This window comes from Vanrija albida (genome assembly GCF_041260175.1).
Source record: "Vanrija albida strain AlHP1 chromosome Unknown contig_1, whole genome shotgun sequence".
Lineage (NCBI taxonomy): Eukaryota > Fungi > Basidiomycota > Tremellomycetes > Trichosporonales > Trichosporonaceae > Vanrija > Vanrija albida.
In genome coordinates, this window is record NW_027191420.1 from 1,712,005 (window position 1) to 1,731,082 (window position 19,078).

At 62.4% G+C, this 19,078-nt stretch overlaps 7 protein-coding genes across 7 annotated transcripts; 2 read left to right on the forward strand and 5 right to left on the reverse strand.

The window, feature by feature from the left end:
• Window positions 1–149: 149 nt before the first annotated feature.
• On the reverse strand, window positions 150–2,607 carry Q8F55_000716 (uncharacterized protein; the record flags this gene model as incomplete). The annotated part of the gene is made up of 4 exons (XM_069349367.1): window positions 150–515; window positions 552–1,609; window positions 1,646–2,324; window positions 2,368–2,607. The coding sequence occupies 4 exons, from the start codon at window positions 2,605–2,607 to the stop codon at window positions 150–152; spliced, it is 2,343 nt and encodes a 780-aa protein (XP_069212911.1).
• Window positions 2,608–2,827: 220 nt separating this feature from the next.
• Q8F55_000717 (uncharacterized protein) lies at window positions 2,828–5,690 on the reverse strand (the record flags this gene model as incomplete). The annotated part of the gene is made up of 8 exons (XM_069349368.1): window positions 2,828–4,270; window positions 4,318–4,465; window positions 4,508–4,751; window positions 4,793–5,109; window positions 5,150–5,327; window positions 5,374–5,464; window positions 5,499–5,573; window positions 5,610–5,690. 8 exons carry the CDS (start codon window positions 5,688–5,690, stop codon window positions 2,828–2,830), a joined length of 2,577 nt encoding a protein of 858 aa, XP_069212912.1.
• A 299-nt stretch (window positions 5,691–5,989) lies between these two features.
• Q8F55_000718 (uncharacterized protein) lies at window positions 5,990–7,936 on the forward strand (the record flags this gene model as incomplete). The annotated part of the gene is made up of 4 exons (XM_069349369.1): window positions 5,990–6,577; window positions 6,616–6,886; window positions 6,932–7,331; window positions 7,369–7,936. 4 exons carry the CDS (start codon window positions 5,990–5,992, stop codon window positions 7,934–7,936), a joined length of 1,827 nt encoding a protein of 608 aa, XP_069212913.1.
• Window positions 7,937–8,601: 665 nt separating this feature from the next.
• Q8F55_000719 (uncharacterized protein) lies at window positions 8,602–10,332 on the reverse strand (the record flags this gene model as incomplete). Its single annotated transcript, XM_069349370.1, has 3 exons — window positions 8,602–9,937; window positions 9,994–10,144; window positions 10,179–10,332. 3 exons carry the CDS (start codon window positions 10,330–10,332, stop codon window positions 8,602–8,604), a joined length of 1,641 nt encoding a protein of 546 aa, XP_069212914.1.
• Window positions 10,333–13,116: 2,784 nt separating this feature from the next.
• Window positions 13,117–15,577, forward strand: Q8F55_000720 (uncharacterized protein; the record flags this gene model as incomplete). Its single annotated transcript, XM_069349371.1, has 7 exons — window positions 13,117–13,212; window positions 13,247–13,952; window positions 13,986–14,171; window positions 14,210–14,304; window positions 14,343–14,593; window positions 14,630–14,875; window positions 14,911–15,577. The coding sequence occupies 7 exons, from the start codon at window positions 13,117–13,119 to the stop codon at window positions 15,575–15,577; spliced, it is 2,247 nt and encodes a 748-aa protein (XP_069212915.1).
• Window positions 15,578–15,721: 144 nt separating this feature from the next.
• On the reverse strand, window positions 15,722–16,555 carry Q8F55_000721 (uncharacterized protein; the record flags this gene model as incomplete). Its single annotated transcript, XM_069349372.1, has 1 exon — window positions 15,722–16,555. One exon carries the CDS (start codon window positions 16,553–16,555, stop codon window positions 15,722–15,724), a length of 834 nt encoding a protein of 277 aa, XP_069212916.1.
• A 789-nt stretch (window positions 16,556–17,344) lies between these two features.
• Window positions 17,345–18,894, reverse strand: TUB4 (gamma-tubulin; the record flags this gene model as incomplete). Its single annotated transcript, XM_069349373.1, has 7 exons — window positions 17,345–17,417; window positions 17,453–17,562; window positions 17,601–17,900; window positions 17,937–18,386; window positions 18,420–18,602; window positions 18,639–18,808; window positions 18,846–18,894. The coding sequence occupies 7 exons, from the start codon at window positions 18,892–18,894 to the stop codon at window positions 17,345–17,347; spliced, it is 1,335 nt and encodes a 444-aa protein (XP_069212917.1).
• Between the last annotated feature and the right edge of the window lie 184 nt (window positions 18,895–19,078).

Here is a 19,078-nt window from a genome sequence, read left to right on the forward strand (position 1 = left end):
CCAAACGGGGCCTAAATGACCACGTGCAGAGGGGGAGGCACTACGGTGCGCGGTGCACAATGCACAGTGCACAGTGCAGCAGCCTGCAAGCATGGACAGCGCCCACTCCCACTCCCTAATGCATAGATTGCGTGTCGATCACGCATAGACTACAACTGCGGCCCCTGCTGCAAAAACTTGGACAGGTTGTCGGGCAGGGTAGCCCCAGCGACCTCGAGCACGCGCTTGGCCATGTCGTCGCCGCCACCTTCCCACGTCCGTGCTAGCACTGGGCGGAGCACGACACTTACAACCCGCGCCACGAGGTCCTGCACCTCGGTCGGCGCGACCCTCCGCCACAACAGCAAGTTGCGGATGAGCTTGATCCGCCGGCGGACGTAGCGCTGCATGGCTGACCGTGCGGCCGGGTTGTACGGCGGCGGCCTCTGCGCTACCGGTCCGCCGGATGCCGAAACGGCCGTAGCGAGCTCGAGCACATGGGCCTGGAACACGCCCAGAGCGGCCTTGACGAGCGACTGTGGCGTCAGCTGGGACACACAGCGCACACTCACAATGTACTTGCGGCTCTCTTTGCGCGTCAGATCGCCAATCACTTCCACCATGTCGACCGAGCGCCGCGTCTGTGGCGTCGAGTATGGGTCGTATGCGCCGACCTCGAGCCCCTTGATGAAAAGCGGCACGACAGCCTTGGACACCATCTCGGTGGCCAAGTCACCCTCCTCTCCGACGTCCGGCTCCAGGTCCATGTCGTCGTCGTCGGCGTTTTCAGGCTTTGGCCGTGAGTAGTTGTACAGTGACGTGAACCACTTGAACGATTCGATCGGGTTGTCGCTCCGTGACGGCTGCCATCCGACCATTTCGCCGCGCGCCCAGAACTCCCACGCCTGGACGAGCGACAGGCCACCAAACGCGCCATTGTACTCCTCCGGGTACCGTTTCCGCCAGTCGCCAAACCACACAGCGATGCCTTGGTTCGGATCACGAAAGTCGACAGCCTTGACGTCGGCGAGAAGCGACTCAACCTCGCGATCAAGATCGTGCTGCGAGGCGGTGAACGCGTCGGTCGTCTCGTCATCGAGCTCCGAGTCGGTCGATAGGCCATCGACATCGCTAGGAACCGCAGCGGCCATGACGCCCCGCCTCCGTGCCCGTCGATCCTCTCGAGCAATGCGGCGTATCCGACGCGCGTCCGAGTTGGCTGCTGAGTCGTCCGTCGTAGATTCTGGCGTAGAGGAGGTTGGAATGCCGAGGAACAGCGACAAGTCGTCCGCGTCATCCGCTGCCCGGCGCTGGACGACCATCGTCGATCGCTCCTTCTCGTACTTTGCCGCGTCCTTCTCGATATCCTCGAGCTTGGGCATCTTCTCCTCCAAAAAGTGACCCAGCACCTCGACCCACTCTCTGAACCCTTCGACCCACTCGCGCTTGCCCTCCACCTCGGTCAGCTGCTTGCGGATGTCTTCGTCCTGCTCCTTGAGCAGCGTGATATCCCGCGCAGCTGTCTCGTGGTCGTGCTCGGCCTGGATCTTGGTCGCCTTGAGCTGGGCAAGTCGCTGGGCCACCCTGCCTTCTGCCGAAGAAATAGTCGGCACTGGTCGAATGGCGGGTACTGCGGTGTCAGCCATGTCCAACAACACAAACTCACTAGGCGCCGACACATATCCCTGCACCTTCTTCTTCTTCTCCACCTCGGAATACACCGAGTGTCCGGTGCGTGCGACAATCGTCGCCTCCCACTCGCGCGTCTCCTCGTCCGACTCGTCCTCCGCCTCGCGGTCGGCGATGAGCTCGCCAATTTCTCCCTTCAACCTCGCTGCGGCGCGCTTGTTCGCCTGCTTGCCGAGGTAAAGGCGCGAGTTTTGCTCCGTGTAGTCGGCGAGGTCCTCGTCTCCCTCGTCGCCCTCGTCCTCCTCGCGCATGAGCCGGCTCTCGGGGTGCGGGCCCTTGTCGCCGCCGAGCGCGATGAAGTCTTCGCCCTCGGCGCCGGCCCGCTGTGCATCGAGAGCTGCCTTGCGCCGCGACTTGGCGGCCGCGACGGCCAAGTGGTCCGGGATTCCCGCCGACGTGTCCTCGATAATCGTGCTCGCGTACTTATCCCGCGCGGTCTGCGACAACCCGTCGCCACCGTTCCCGTCCTCGTCGTCCCGCTTCTTTGCTGCCCTTGACGGCGTGGCTGCCTTCAGCTCTGCGAGGTAGTCGCGCGAATAGGACTCGGAGGAGGCGGCAGGTGCTGTTGTCGGCGCCGAGGAGGCCAACGGCGACGAGGCGAGCTTGAGCGACTGCGAGAGGAGCGACTTTTTCTGCTTGAAGGGCGTGCCGTCAGACTGTAGCGTCAGCTGGCTGCTGGCACGGGAACGCAAAGCTCACCTCGTCGTCGCCACCGAAGCTCAATCGGCTCCCCTTGCTCAGCTTGCTCTTCCGCTGCGCCTTCTTGCGCTCCATCACGCTGCCGGCTTCGTCGTCCACGTCCATCGCAGAAGGCGAAGGCGCGGCGTCGACCTCGGACGAGGTCACGCTCTGCGCTAATGGCGAGGATGGGGCCGCGTCGTCATCGTCCACTACCCGCGATCGGATGGATGGGCGTGGCCGCGCGCGCTTGACGAACATGATGGAGGGTGGGGCGGAGTGTAAACAGCGAGATGAGGGGGCTCGAAGACCCGAAGTTAGGTGGCGACTTGTAGTCGGCAACGGGCGGGGCCAAATTGCGGCAATGGTGTTTGAATTAGACAACCAAGGATGAAGTAATCCCAAATAGGTTGGATTACTTTACGCCAACAGGTGGCTAATGCAAGATTGTATTGAGTCTATAAGGTTTGTGATGATCATGCTACATGTAGTCGGAAGCACCCTTCCGTCCACGCGAGACGAAAGAGTATCCTGGACCACCTTTAGAAGGTGAAGCCGAGCGCGACCGGGAACTTGGCGGCTGGTGGTCCGCGGAGACGACCACAGGAGCTGGTGCCACCGGCGCCTTCTCCACCCACTCGCCCTGGTCGGCGTCTGCACGACCCAACTTGGACTTCTTCTTCGGCTTGTCCCTCGGCGCCACCTCTTCGCCCTCATCCCCGACGTCAAACGACAGCACTCCCTTTCGCTTCTTCTTGTCCTTCTTGTCCTTTTTCTTCTGAGCCTTGTCGTCGTCCTTGTCCTTGTCGTCCGCGGCTGCCGAACGGAACACGGGCTTGAAGGTGTTGTAGTCGACGGGCTTTTCCTCGACAACAGGATAAGGGTCTTTTGGCTTCACCTCCGGCGCCGGAGCCTTTGCAACTGGTCGACTGGAAGTCTCATCCTCGTCGTCATCCTCACTGTCCTCTGCGAAGATGGCCTTGAAGATGTCGATGCTGGGCTTCGTGTAGGTGAGGGTGTCGCGGCCCTGATTGGCATCATCTGCCATGCCGACTTCAGCGATGGAGCGCGGAACACGCTCAGTCGTTTCCGGTGGTGGCGATGTGTCGTCCTGGGTAGGTTCTCCTTGGTGCGTGAAGTGAGACTCCCATGAGGCGTCGTTCTTGGGAAGGGGCAGTTCATTGAGAGGACGTGTGCCGCTTGGAGTCGATGTACCACTACCCTCTGGCGGTCCCTCGGGGTGGGGGTTGGCGACATGAAATCGCTTGCACACGAGTTTGACGGGGTAAAAGTCTTTGACAATGCGAGTCAACTGGCCATGCTTTCCGTCTTCGGCAGCTTGCTCCCGAGGCGTCAGAACCTTCTTGACCTCGATCTCCGTGCTCTCCGGTTTCGTAAACGTGAGCGATCCGCCCTTGGAGGCGTCAAAGATGTGGAGGCCGGGTTTGGCCTGCTTCATGTCCGATGCTGCCAGAGAGGCGCTACCAGACGTGAAACGAGACGACATAGCGTACGACATTGGCCGGAAGATGCGCGCCGACTGCGCGAAGGTCTCGAGCTCCTTGTTGATAGTGTCGATGTTTGTGGACGGAAGAAGCTGGGGGTTGGGATGCTTCGTGTTGTGCGTCTGTGAAAGGAGGTACGAACGGTACCGCTCCTGCTTTTCCGGCTCATCCTGGTATGGTATGAAGCCCTGTAATGCTGCAGATGCGGTGCGAGGCGATAGTGGTGGAATGACAACCTCGGTCGCGCGCTCTGGTGGTAGTTCTGGCTCTGCCTCGAGGGACAAAGGTGGCGGTGGGGCGGTACCAGCCTTGGCAGCAGCAGCAAAGGCGGCTAACCGCTCCCTGTCCTTTTCCGAGATGTACTCGAAGACAGACTTGGCCTCTGAGACGCGTGCTTGCTCGCCTAAGGCAGCACCACGCTGATGAAGTTAGATTAAGAAGGTAGCAAACGAATGCTCCAACTCACCTGCTCGTGGGTAAGAGGCCGCCCTGGAGCTCCACGGATGACCTCCGGCTCAGCGACCGGAGTCGTGTTGTCATCAAACTTGCGGGTCGTACCCCAAACACGGGCTGGGCGTGGGTGCCAGTCTGATGGGATCTCGGGGAAAGCGAACCTGGTGGGTCAGCTCTGCAAGGGTCACCGAAACTTCACTCACCACTTGTCGGTGGGCACACCTAGGGGATCCAGCTCGAACCCGTCGAGCACTCTTCGTCCATCGTGCCAGTGATTGGCGTCTGCTCGACTCTTCCTGCTGCTTCCAGGTTGCGGTTCAGGACCGCCCATGACAAACGTGTCGTCTTCCTCCTCGCCGTTGTCGAAGGCGTAGTGTCGTGGGTCGTCCACGGCGTTCGCTCCATATGGGTCGTCTTCGTCATCCTCGCCCGGTCCAGCCCCATACACTGATAGCGTCAGTTGCTGAGTAAGGTATCCAGAAACCCACCACCACGCTTAGCCGGCAGCCGTCCCATCCCCCGCCCTTTCTCGTACCCCAGGCCTTCCTTGTCATCCTTGGCGGAGAAAGTGAGAAGCCTGGTATCCCTGGGAGCGTAGGTGTGCTTGCTGGCCTCCCCTTCGTCTTCGGCGTCCACATCCATGCCTACGCGCTGCTTTCCGAGCTTTCCCTCTTGAATTCGCAGCTTTCGGAGCGTCACTCGGGGGCCGATTCCCTGTCCCGGTCGCCACCCCAGTTTCTGCAGGAGCTTCTGTCCGATGGACGCCTGGGCTGGGATCACGAGGCTCTCCAGCGCGGACGACATCCTGGGGGTTAGACTTGAATAACGCATTGTCAACAACTCACGACTGGCCTTCGAGGCTCTGGGTACCAGCAAACGGATCGTTCCTGAATGTCTCCGTGTTCTGGAGCTGGCGGTCATCGTTCATCTGGGCGAGGTCTTCCTCGTCCATGAAGTCCTCGACGCGCTGGGAGTGAGAGGCGCGGTTGTTCCGCGACGACCTGAAAGACTGCGGAGTCCATCCTTATTCTGTGAGCAGTTGTGACGCAAAGTCGAGCAATCAACGCACCTTCCTTCGAGCCGACAGTGTTGAAGTAGCCGGCCGAGAAGCCGCCGGTGAAGGCGCCGTGGAAACGACGGCGGCCCTTCTCATCGCGGACCTGCTTGTTAGCCCTGCAAGAGACATATCCTTACCTCTTGCTCCCATAGTGGCACGTATTCCTGCTTGTCCTTCTTGGTCTGGGAGAGGGCAGGCAGCGGGGTTCCGATCTGGGAGTTAGAGCTGGTCTTTTGTCTCAAACCAACCTGTACAAACGACTCGTTCAGATAGGCGCTCTTGAGGTTGACATTTTCGAGTTCAAGCTTGTGCTTGAGCCTCGAAGTCATGTCGAATGTCGTTTGACGAGAGATGAGATGGTACTGCGACTGTTGTTGTAGTCGACCGCCCCCACCCCCCACATCGACTTGGTCAAAGAGTGGAGGTCATTAGTCAAATTTGGTCCCGTTTCAAATCGCCACCCAGCGCGTCCCCTCCGCTCCCCGCGCGCCGCGCGCCGGCCGACCAAGCTTGCTGACCGGGTCGGCCCAAGTGGATAGCCGTGAGCTGACCGAACATCTCAGTGACGAGAACGAGGAATCCAAGCTAGCATCTCATCTCGCTTTCCACCTCACTTTCCTTTCTCACAATGTCCGCAATGTCCTCCAACAGGGAGGATCAGGAGCTCCAGGCAGTCCTGGAGCCCTTCATCAACGTCCTGCGCTCCCCCGGCCCCATCACCATCCCAACAGAGACTGTCCAGGGCGCCCTTACCCACTTCATCGGCTCGCTTCAAGACAGCCAGCTAGACACGTTCGTTGACGACATTCTCTCGTCCACCTCGCTCTGGGAAACAGTCAAGCCCGACGTTGTGCGGGAATGCGTACGCTCGGCAGTCCCAACCAAGGTCGCCTCCCTCCGCAAGACTTCCAAAGACACGTTCTGGCGCCGAAACGTCCTCGACAAGGACGCACAGGCATGGCTCGCGCAGGTCCAGCACGACGTCCACAATGTCAAGGGTGCCGAGGAGAAGGGACAAGTCTTCCTCACTGGTCTTCTCCAAGGTCTTGACGACGTCACGGGTGTGGAGTGGGGCAAACCGCGCGTCGATCTCGAAGAGGAGCTCGTCATCGCAATGTCGGACACCTTTGACGCAAAGAGCACGGATGCGGTCAAGTTATTCTGCGAGGTGGCGCCCCATGTCGATGCCGCGAGGCTGAGGGCACTGAACCTTAGGGTAGGTGGAGGAGGAGTAGCTGTGACTGACCATTTCAGGAAATCATGCCCTTCCTCCATGTCGCCCTCTTCTCCGCTCTCGGGTTTGCCCTCGACAAATCGTCTCTGGAGATCTACCCTTCAGTTGTCGACGCGCCGAAGGTTGCAAGTCTTTCTCATGGACTGTCGGTTGCAATCTCGGCACTCCTTGAGGGCGGCCCAACAAGCCAGCAGTACGCTTGGCAGGCGGCGCGGGCGTTCACGTTCCGGATGTACGAGGTGGTCCAGGATATGGAGAAGCGCTACCCCAACCTGACGAAGAACAGTGCGGGTAAGTGATGGTTGTCAGGCTAGGCAATGCTGACGGTATCTCCAGAATGGGAGCGCAGGAAGTCGTCGCTGTTGTCGTTGCTCGCGGTCAGCTGGCCCGTGGTGCAACTCATGCTCGACCCAGCACAGAGTCTACTGTCTGAGAAGCTGCTTCTCACACACTCCGAGTTGCTCATCTTGATCCTGTCACATTTCGCAGTCATCACTGAGGATAACGACTCGGGATTGGAGCAGTACGAAAAGGTCCTATACGGATCACTGGACATCATCGTCGGCCTCGGTGGCGGCAAGGGCGTCAGCGACACGTTTAGAGCTGTCCGCGGCAAGGGGCCGCTATCAAAGGTGTCAGAGTCCTTGGCAACGTTCATCTTGACCGTTGCTGAGCAGCTGATACACCTGGTAGACGCCCGAGCTGTGCGGGATACGATCCTTCCTCTAGCTGAGCAGTGAGTGTTGGTTGTGGATTGTGAACTGACAGCTTAGGTACATGGTCCGACCGCAGCACAAGGCGAGCTTTGAAGCGTCGTTCGCCTTCCTGCTCGTGCTTGTCGACGCTGCCTCTGAAACAGCGCTGTCCGAGCCAAGCCAGGGACCATTTGTGGACGCGTTGGTGCACATCCTCGCCCACGGCCTGATCAAGCAAACACGCGACGGATCAATCTCCCCCGATCAGCTCAAAGCCGCGTATCCGACTGTTGTCAAGGCTGCGTCACGCCGCTCACCCGTGCTGGTTGCGACTGCGATCAAGCAGATCGAGGACGCCAACTTTGAAGCCGACGAAGCGAAGGACGCCGTCCGTATCATCCGGATCGGCCTGATCCCGTACATTCCCGGCCCCGACATGCCCGAGTACCTCGAGAACATTGCCCAGCTCATCCTCTCCACCAAGCAGGGGACGGACGCTCGGCTTGAGGCTGCTTCAACAGCATTCCAGGTGATCATGAAGGATATCCCCGACGAGTCAAGGCAGTACGGTATCGAGTGGTGGCAGCGCTGGAGACGGCGTTTCAACGGCTCCGGCACGGACGCCGAGGCCGTTGCCAAGCTCTAGTATTATCATTGGGACCACCGGCTCGGCTGTATGTATTGCATTACACCCTGCTGCGCCGCTCGGTGGGCCGAACTCGGCGTATCAACCGGGGGGCTATCCGACCTACACCGACCTCCGAAAGTCCGAAGACGTTGAGCTCCCTGACATCCGCCACCGGAGATCCAAGTTCCCTAAATACACTTTACTGGCAAGGTGATTACCAACTACCCTGAAGCAGAATCTGACCTTTTCTGAATATCTGACCTTTTTTGCATTTGACCTTTTGGCCGACTGGAATGGGGCTGCGCGTCGTCGTCGACGTCTACGCACCAACCAGCTTCAGTCTGTTGGCTTTGGGAATGGGGCCGCGTGGGGCTGCACAAGGGCGTATGCGTATGCCATTCGTCGGGTATGCACTGCTCCGGAGCAGCCGGTGATAAGGGCGGCCGAGGCCGTTGGCTGGGGCGGGAGCGAGGAGGCGACGTTGGCGTGGCGGCCGCAATGTCGGGTTCTGGGCGGGTAGCGGGTGCAGCTGTCAATGTCAGCGGTTAGTAGCCTGCTGACCCATGCTCCGCACCGCTGCACTGCGCAAAATAATCCTATCCATGCAGACTCAAGCCCTACTCTACACAACCACGGTGGTCTGTGGCAACTATGAATGTGGCACATGGGGCACATTGATTACACTAATCGCTCTCCTCGACGATGGTGGACGCGTTCTTTCCCTGGCGGGCGTTGGGTGCGACCTCTGTGCGTGCGAGTTCGAGCAGAGCACCGAGGTCGCGGGGGCCGATAAAGTCCTTGCGGCCCCGGGTGAACCACGTAATGGCCGAGACGACGCCGACGATGCCGAAGACGGCGACGGCGTAGTTCATGTTGGAGCCGGTGGCGGGGATGGCTGGAGGGAAGAGGAAGAAGACGGTGGTGATGGCGGTGAAGACGAGGCCGAAGATGTTGCACACTGGCCCGAGGATGGGGCCGAGGGTGAAGGTCGGCTCGGGGAGGGAGGCGGGGCGGAGGATTCCACGGCCACGGATGACGACGATGGCGATGGGGACGCAGTACGAGATGTTGAGCGAGACGACCGACGACGAGAGGATGGCGTTGAGGGCGGCGCTCGAGCCGAGGTAGATGCAGCCGAAGATGATGACGAGGGCCGTGTTGAGGAGCACGGCGGGGACGGGGACGCCGTTCTTGTTCATGCGCGAGAAGAGCTTTGAGAAGGGGATGCCGCCGTCACGGGCGAACGCGTACGTCATGCGCGAGGACGCCGTCATGATGCCCTGGGCCGTGAAGAACATGCAGACGATGGGGAACATCTGGAGGCAGGTGGCGGCGACCTTGTTGTTGGTTCCCTGGTAGATGGCGGCGAGGAGGGGTCCAGCGGGCGAGGTGTTGACGTCGCCGATGTCCTTGATGCAGAAGAGCAGGCAGACGAGGAAGACAAAGCCCGAGCTCGCGCCGATACACACGGCGAGGATCATGACGCGCGGCGCGTACTTGTGGGGCTCGGGCATCTCCTCGACCATGTGCGAGACGGCGTCGTAGCCCGTCAGGCCGAAGCACGACTGGAGGAGGCCGAGGATCCACGCGATGCCGTTAGGCCAGCCGGTTTCGTTGATAAACTCGGTAAACACAAACTTGGGCGAGGCAAAGTTGCCGGCCGAGCGCGAGAGGCAGGTGATGAGGATGACGACGGCGCCGATGAGCGACCAGAAGATGGCGGCCTGGTTGAGGCGCGGGAGGATGGGCAGCGCCCAGATGTTAACCGCCATCGCGATGAGCGTGTAGCCCGTGTAGATGAGGAAGACGTTCCACGGCTTCTGGGTGTAGCTGTCGTTCTGGAGCGCGATCACGCCGGTGATGAGGCTGCCAGCGAGCGAGCCGGCCGTGCCGACCAGCGCGATCCAGCCGCAGGTAGCAAACCAGCCGCACACCCACGAGATCCACGCCGCGTGCTCGGCCGGCGCGAGGATCGCCGACCAGTGGTACTGGCCTCCGGAGGTGGGGTAGACGTGGCAGCTGGGGGCGGGCGTGAGCGGGGTCGGGAGGGCGAGGTACCAGCCACGGCCACTTACATCTCAGCAAGCGACGCCGCCATAGCCAGGTTACCCAGGAACGACGGGATGATGCCCCAGATGACGGCGACGGGGCCGCCGGACGGCAGCGCGATGGACAGCGACGTCGCCATCGCCGTCCACGAGTTGAGGATGGCGTACGCGAGCCCGACTGGGGGTCAGCTTGCTCCAGGGGCAGCACGCACTCAGCGAGAGGAAGTGGAACTGGCGGTTGGGGTCGGCGGCGACTGCGCGCTCGGCATCGTGCACGTTCTCAAACGGCCCGGTGCCGTGCTGCTCGCGCTTGATGCTCTCGTTCACCACGGCGTGGCTGTACGGTCCCTTCTCGTTGTCTGCCATTGTGTGATGGGGGGCCGTTGTAGCGCCCCGCCCGACTTATATCAGTATCCTCTATCTCCCGGTAAGGTAAGCGCCAGGCAGCCAACTTTGCAAGCGAGTGGGGCCCATGCAGAGTGCAGAGCTCCACAATCGCCGTACGAACAATTCCAATCTCAGCGGAGGCCGAAGTCGCGCTTGGGAGACTCGGCGGCCTCTCCTCTCGCTTGTACCAGCGCAGTTTGCGCACGGCTCAGGATATCGCGCAGATTGCGGCCGTCATCGCAAATACCAGCCAAAAAGGTCAGATAATCCACAGGGACGCCCAGCCCCCTGAGTTTGACATCATGCACACGCACACACCGGCCCACATGGGATTGGACGCCGCCGGCATGCTGCTGATGAGAGGCCGAGCGAGCCGCGAGCGAGCCGAGATGGAAATCACTGGGTGTGGTAGGTGGGCAGGGATGAATGGACGGCGTCCTGTGAAAAGATTTCGAACCACCCACCTCCTCAGCGGAGGCCGGGCCGATGTGCGTGCCGCCTGGGCGAGTTGGGCGAGCTGGGCGTGCTCCGAGCCGTGCTCGCGGATTCCTGCGTGCGGATTCCGAGTTAGCAGGCTGGCTGGCAGACGTGTGCTTGGGGAGCTTCACGGCGACGGAGCCATGGCGTTCGCAGACTCGAAATGGCCCATCGCTCAATTCGCTCGCGGCTGACTCCTCCGGCCAACCCGCCCACACGACTTGCATCTAAGCGAGTTGGGCCCCGCCCGCGCAAGCGAGCGCCGGGGCCACTAGATCTATGGTGTGCTTCGCTGCTCGGAATACGACGCGGCGGCGATAAGCCACCGCCGCCGCAGCCACTAGGCCGGCTGGGCTATTCTGGGCGGCCCGGGTCCCGCGGCGTGTGGCGGCTCGGGATGGGATATCGCGGCATGGCCCGCTCTCCGCGTTCGATCTGCGTGTTGTGGGTGTTTCGGTTGGCTGGGTGGTGCTGCAATCTGACGCAGCATGTGGGTTGCAGGCCGGCGCTGTGTGGCGTGGCAGTGGCAGAGTGGCGCGTGTGCTGGCAGCCCGGTCTCTCAACGTGGTGCGCCCTCTCTTACTAGAAGTACTAAAATATCGCCGTTGGGTGCGGGCGTTCCCCGGGTGAGTAGCAGTTGCATCATGATTGCGGGTCGGTCTCCGGCAGAGAGACAGTGCAATAGCTGGGTGGTTGCCCGGAGGCGACAAAAGTGTCGTCGGGTCTTCAGACGCCACAGCATACTTCGCTGTCTCAGAGGAGGGAAGGGTGTCGAGAAGTCATTGAATAGGCCACTGATGAGTGGGGGGAAGAGTGAAGGCAGTAGCGATACTTGGTTCATCTTGGGGTCACTTCCCGTGTACCATGTGAGGTCGAGCATGAGAGAAACCACCGGCCACTGGTTCTCGCATTGAACCCCGTCATTCCGAGAATGCTCGGCAGTGCGCCCAGAATGAATCCGGGAGGTAGGCCACAGGGTGGTGTATCTAGCGGGGCGTTGTGTAGGTTTCTCGGTGAGTGGAGTGCGCGAGTTCTGGCCGGGCGTTATGTGTCGGTGTTGGTGTCAATAATAATCATCCTGGCGGATGTCGCCACTTGCATTTCCACTCCCCTTTACACCTCGTGCTCCCTCTTCTACCCTACTGTCCAAACAGTACATGTTAATATACTACACCCCAGGTCCCTTCCCCCGCAGGGGACCTACTCTCGGAGGAAGGTACGTCGGGTCGCCGCGCCGAGTTGCGAATGTCTTCGACACCTGTGGCCGACCGCTTTGGCTCTACCCTGGTAGGGGAAGAGGGTAGACACGTTGTCGTGCACTCTCGTATGGGGGTGTGTCGCACCTTGACAGACTAGCCGCAGCAGCCTCATCACCTGTTTGCGAGTTACCGCCTCGCAAGCCGGCAAGTGCATAAAAGGGCGCGAGCAGGCAACTCCTTCCAACGCACTCTTCCTCACACCTCTCGCCACCGTACATAGGCTCAGCGAGCTCAAGCAGTCTTCATCTTCCCGCTCGGCTCTATCTCGCCTCTCCGTCACCCCGACCAGCCTGCTCATGGTCTGTAGCCTCAACGGCGCAGCATTGATCTCGATCCATTTGAGCGATTGACTCTCGACTCTCCCCATCCCACGTGGTTCCACGTGGTATCATTCACGTGATCCCGCAAAGACGCAATCCCGCAATTCGGTATGGCGCCTTTTCACCCTTCCAGTCCCTTATCGGCCCCGCGCCGCTGCGCCCCCGCCAGCGTAAGCTGAGCGGCAAGCAAATGACCCGCAAACCAAGCGAAGTCCAGGCAGAACAGCTCGAGTCGGACTGCAGGCAGAACAGCGAGGTGGGAGGGCGGTCGGAGGTCGGCCTCGTTACTGGCCACCCCATGGGCCCAGAACCCCACCCTGCCGCCGCCGTTCATCCTGGCGACCGACCCGACCTCGTATCGCCCATCGCGGCTGGTAGATGGGCGATACACTGCGCCATTATCGCCCATATCCTCCAACTATCGCCCACCTCACCGTTCGTCGCCCATCGACAGCCTGGGATCTCTGGAAGATTGAGTCAGTCGGGCTCGTCTATTGACATCAAACCACCTCCCCCACCGGCCCCGGTCGTCGCCGGTTGTCACTGCCTGCCGATCTCGGGGTCGCTACCGATCTCGTGCAGCCCACCAGGCTTCGCGTATTTGGCGCGGCGAGGCGGAGACACGGCCGAGGTGCTACCTTTGCCTTCGGTTTCTGGGAACACTTGAAAAGGCGCAGCGTGACACCCAGTCCCCGAGGACCATCGGTATGTCGCCTGCAAGCAAAGTCGCAATCAGCCGCGTCTCGCGGTTCACCGAGCCGCCCAAGCCGTACAAGAAGCGGCACTATGGCCAGTCGTGCTTTGTAAGTCGCTAGCCCGGTCGCGCTGACCCCAAAGGCGTGCAAGGAGCGCAAGATCAAGTGCGATGGCGCCGAAAGCCCACCGTGCAAGTCGTGCTTCGACTCCAACACACTGTGCGAGTCGGGCGACAAGTTCAAGCGCAAGGACAAGGCCGGGAGCAGTGAAGCGGGTGATGACCGCCCGCGCCGAGCCAAGGACCGGGGAGAGGCCGAGGCCATCTTTGCGAACCACGAGTCCCGGCTGCGTGAGCTCGAGGCAATGGTGCAGAGCGTTGCCAGCGGGAGCCGCTCCACCACTAGGCCGTCGACGTCGACAACCGAGTTCTACATGGAGCCCGCGGTCGGCGAGCCCGGCTACACGCTCAGGTACTACCGCAAGCCGGTGTACCACGGCGAGCTGAGCATGTTTGATGACGAGAGCCACGCGACGGGCGGGCTGGAGCGGCGGCCGTCGCGCTCGCCGTCGGTTGCAGAGAGGGGCAGGCCAGAGTCTGCCGTGCGGTACGGCGAACGCGAGAGCGAGGTGTCTGTCGACGACGAGCGCCGCTACCCTCCCTATCCGCCCCTCCACTACGAGCGGAGCCCTGCAACCAGGGTCGAGGACTACACGCCCGAGGAGCTCGAGGCGGCAAGAAAGCGGCAGCACAAGCACGCCAGTGTCGAGGACGGCGAGGCATGGCTCGAGGCGTACTTTGCTTGGGCGAGTGTGGTGGACAACTTTATCGACCGGCAGCTGTTTCTTCGTGAGTGTGCCGTAGCGACTGCGCTGACCACAGGCGACATGGCGATCGGGGGTCAGTACTTTTCCGAGTTCCTACTCGTGTGTATCTACTGCACGGGCATCCGGCTCAGCTATGGGATGGATGAGCGCGAGCGGCAGGAAAAGGGGGACCGATACACGACGCTCGCGCTGAGCATGTTTGCTGGGGTGACATTCGGGCGGTCGTGCGTCACGTCCATCCGTGAGTGTCGCGGGTACCAGCGACGGCACTGACGGCAGAGGGCATGTTGCTCCTGTCTGGGCGGCAGATCGCCACGGGGCACATCACTGGGTCCTGGATGCTCGCGGGGACGGCCATCCGGATGATGCAGAATGTGGGTTGTGCGTGGGTGGCCAGGTCGCTGACGCGCAGATCGGCATTCATCTCCTCCCCGAGGAAGACCCCGATACGTGGTCGATCCTGCCGCAGGAGGAGCGGGATATCCGCACACGCATCTTCTGGGCGGCGTACACCTGGGAGAAGCTCCAGTCCATGACGCTCGGCCGCGACTCAGCGCTGCCCCGGCGCCCGGGGCACACGCCCGACGCGCTCGTCGCCGATGTAGACGATGAGCTCGACTGGAAGCCGGCAGTGCCAGAGGGCATGAGCCTGCCACACGGCGCGTGAGTGTCGCTGTCCGGGAATGAGCTCACACCCAGCGTGTACCCGCCCACGCCGCAGCTGAAGATGTTCACCATGCGCTACCTCGTCCGCCTGGTCATGCTCCTCGACAGCGTGCTCGCGAACATGTACTCGCCGAGCGTGAGCAACAACCGCTCGCTGGGGTTCATCCGCGAGGCGATTGAAAAGCTCGAGGCGTGGTGGGCGTCGCTGCCGCCAAACCTGCGGATCGACGAGCCGCGCCACGCCGCATGCTCGCCCCCGCCCAACATTGTCATTATCAAGTGAGTTGGGATGCATAGGCGGCCACTGACGCTAGCCTGCTCTACCACACGATCAAGATCCTGGTGTACCGCCCGCTGCTGACCGACAGCTCGCCTGCGCTGACGTCGACGGCGCTGGCGCACTGCCGCGCGGCTGCGATCGGCACGAGCGAGGTGTTGTCGCTTTGGGTACGCACGTTTGGGCACAACTCGTACCACTACGTGATGATCTACTGCACGTTTATCTCCGCGGGCGTCGACATCTTCCTCATCCGCAGCGGGAACCAGCATATCCGGGACGAGGCGCTGCACCGGCTGCAAGAGTCGATCGCGACGCTGGAGAAGGGGCAGAACCAGGCGCACGCGATCCGCCTCGGGGTTGTCAACATCCGGAGCCAGCTGCGGCGTGCGACGGCGGCGGCGGAAGCGCCGCCGTCGTCAGAGTACACTGGGACCGTCGGCTCGACGATGGACCACACGCCGGATCAGCTGAGCCAGGCGCACAGCGCGCCGGACAGCGGGGCTGCCGAGCTGCCCGGGCACGCGCACGCGCCGCCGCTCGACGCCGACGTGCTCGACGACCTGGTCATGCCGTGGCTCGACGACCAGTTTGACAACCAGGCGCTCATGGACATGCTGCGGACGATGCCGATCAGCACCGACAACCCGTTCGAGGTGGGCGCGGACCAGGACCTGGGGTTTGCGTTCAGCGGGACGTTTTAGCGCGGCGTGGGTGGGCGATGTTGTAATGTATATGTTCATGGTAGTAACAACAGTGTGGCGGTGTCCGGGTCCTATAATGGTCCTATAATGCAATGATGTCCGTGGTTGTCCTTCTCCTACTCCTCCCTCCTTCCAGTCGGCGTCCTACTCGTCGGCGCGCCACACGAGGCGCCACCTGCGCCGGAGATGGCGGAAGCGGCCGGGGCGGCAGGCGCGGTGTACGCGCGCGAGCCACTGCGGGCGGGCGGGGTTTGCGCCGGGGCGGGCGCGGCGCTCAGGCTCGGGCGAGAGCGCGACGGGGGCGTGCGGCGTGACGGGGGTGGGTGGGAGGGGCGGCTCTGGCGCGGGGCCGGGGTCGCGCGGGGGCGTCGGGCGTGTCAGGCCCTCCTCCTTGGCCCTGCTCTTCCGCGGCCGCTCTCTCGGCGACCTCGGCGCCGCCTCCCTCGGCGACCTCGGCCCCGGCGCCAGCCCCAGCCCCCTCGGGAGCGGCGGCAGCGGCCTGTGGAGGTCGGGAAAGCGCTCGGCGCGCGGCGTGCCGTGGGGCGTAGTCACGCCCTTTACGGGCACGACGCTCTGGTGCTTCTGCCGTCTGCGCGGCTTCTCCTCCACGGAGTGGGGGACGGCGCGCGCGCCGGCAAAGCCGGAGCGGAGGAGCACTGGGCTCGGGGGCACGCCGAGCCAGCGCGAGTGGGGCTGGAGCGCGTAAGGCGAGTGGGGGATGCCCCGCGCACTCTCGTCGTCGCCGAGCACGTCGGTCGCGAACGCCTCGAAGCGGGGCGGGAAGGGGCAGAGCGGGAACGGGGAGGGCAGGGCGAGGCTGAGGCGGGGCGAGGTGGAGCTCGATGCGGTCGAGGTGCGGTCGGACACGAGGGACGGCGGGCGCAGGTCGTCGAACGGGGCGTGGGTTGACGCCTGCAGCGATAGCGGGGTGGGCTTGCGCCGTGGCGAGGTGGCGGCTGGCGCTGGCGCGGTCGGCATCGTGGGCGAGCTTGTGAGAGCTCGCGCGCTCGGCAGAGGTAAAAGTGTGGGAGAGAGAGCAAGGCGCCGCATGCCTCAACACCGATACATATACCGACTTCCCCCCCCACCGTGTTTGCAAAGAGGGCCGGGCCTCGGGCCTGCTTGGCCTGCTTGACGACCCCTGGCGCTACGTAACGACCGCCCGGCGCCGTCGTCAACGCGGGTCTCGGGCGCGCAGAGCCATCTCGGATTCAGGTAGGTTTGCGGGGTGCTCGCTGGGCGCGGCGTCGCGGCCGGTGGGCGGCCTGCAAGGTACGTGCCGAGCTGCTGCCTCGCGACGGGGACGGCGACCGGGGCTGTCACCGCCGAGCTGTACATTCCAGCTGCCTCTGGCTTTGCTCGAATCGGAAATGGCAGGCTGGGGCCAGACCCACGGACAGGCCGATCTCACGACGGCAAACAAGGCTGCAACGGCGCAAAGGGTTCCACTGCTCTGGTCGAGGCACCCCCTCTTGTCGCATCTCGCCCGTTTCATCCGCCACACGCCAGCCGAGCCGCGCCAACGGCGCGCGCGCCACATGCCCCACGACGCAACAGCCAAACATCAGTGCCTGGGCCGGCCGAAACCCTCATTCCGTTCCAGCCCCGAAGCACCCGACGACTGCCCACCGTTACCAAAACAACAGCTGCATACATTGGCAGCGGGAGAGCGACGGCCGCTCACTCGCCACCTCCCACCCGTCACGCCCACGCCCGCCGCCAGCCTCATGTACCTCGTGCTGGTGACGCCGCCGCCGCCGCGCCGCCTCACGCCCCATAGTTAATGTACCCCTCGCTCTCACACGCCCGGTACTCGTCTGCCAGTTCGGCCACCACACGGCTGGACGTCAGCGAGGCACAAACAACACCACCCACCGAGAGTCGTCAAACTCGTCGAGCTCAAAGTTGTCCTCCTTCTTGTACTGTTCCAAGAACGCATTGCGCTTGCGCAGACGGTCGTACTGGTCAATCATGCGCTTGAACACCTGCGGTGTGAGTACACCCCTACCACAGCTCGACCCACCGAAGCCATGCTCGTGTGGTTGGCCATCATGATGCCCGACACGCGGTTCTGCGTCGTCTTGCGCTTGGTGAGCGCCACCTGGATGCTCGCCGGGCCCCAGGGGATAAAGTTGGCCAGCTGCCGCTCCCGGATACGCAGCAGCGACTTGTGCACGTCGGTCGGGTCAACGTCCCCCGAGATGATGTTCAAGCACGAGATGTAGCACGAGTTTGGCGACGATGTCGTCGTGACAAGCCGGTTCTTGGGCTGCAGCAAGCGGCGCATAACGTCGAGCGTCGTCGTTTTCCGCACAGACTTTGCCTGCGCCGTCAGCTTGCTTTCCATCCCCTTACCCACCTTGTCAATCTCGTCGCCCGTGAACGGCGTGTAGCTCGTCATCAAGAAGTGACATCTTGGCGTCGGGATCAGGCTCGCAATGATGCCCACGAGGTCGTTGTTCATGTACGACGGGTAGCGTAGCGTCGTCGTGCTGGCCGCCATGACAGTCGACACGAGCTGGTTGGTCTGGTCAAAGCTTGGGTCCTGGACATGCAGCCGGTCGGCCGCGATGCGCGTCAGCGCAGAGTTGTCGAGCACCACCACGCTGTCGGCATTGTTGACCAGCCGCTTCATCGCCAGCAGCGAGTTGTACGGCTGCACCACGACGTCGGACGTGGGGCCCGTGCCAGGGAAGACAGAGTACGTCTGGATCAGCTTCTTGGGGAAGCGGTCGTTGAGACGCTCAAGGAGGTACGAGCCCAGTCCGGAACCGGTACCACCCGCGATCGAGTGCATGAACATGAAACCCTGGGGTCAGCCGCGTCCACATGCTACACCCACCTCGAGCGAATCACTTCCGTCCGCCTCGCGGTCGATCATCTCCATCAGGTCCTCGTACACCTTCTCGCCGGCATTGTACCCCTGTGCCCAGTTGTTTCCAGCGCCACCGCCGTGCTTGGACACGTAGATGTTCTCGGGGTTGTACAGGCCTTTGAACGGCGACGACAGGATGTTGTTGATCACCTGGGCGTGTCAGCAGGACACGGTAGCTTCACTCACTCTTGGCTCGAGATCGATCAGAATCGCGCGGGGGATGTAGTGCTCGTCGTCGGCCTGGTAGAAGAAGACGTCTTTCCGGTCGCCCTGCCCGCCCTCGGCCCAGTCCTCGAGCATGCCGTTGGGCGAGATGCCATGTTCTGCGCATAGCTTTTGCCAGAACTGCTGCCCAACTGTTCCTTTCAGTACAGCCTAGCGCACCCGACGTACTCTGGTTTCCGGCCTGCCCGGCCTGGATCGAAATGATCTCACGGCCCATGGTGTGACCGTGCGCGGTGGGTTGTTCGGGGTGCTGCTTTGGCTGGTAGTCCTGTCGTGCTCGAATGAATTAAGCCCTTGACGGCGTCTTCGTCTGTCGTGTCGTTTCCGTTGCGTCAATGGGATGTTTGTGAGTGGGATGGAGTGAAGGCAATGACGAGGACGAGTGTGACTTTCCTCGACCG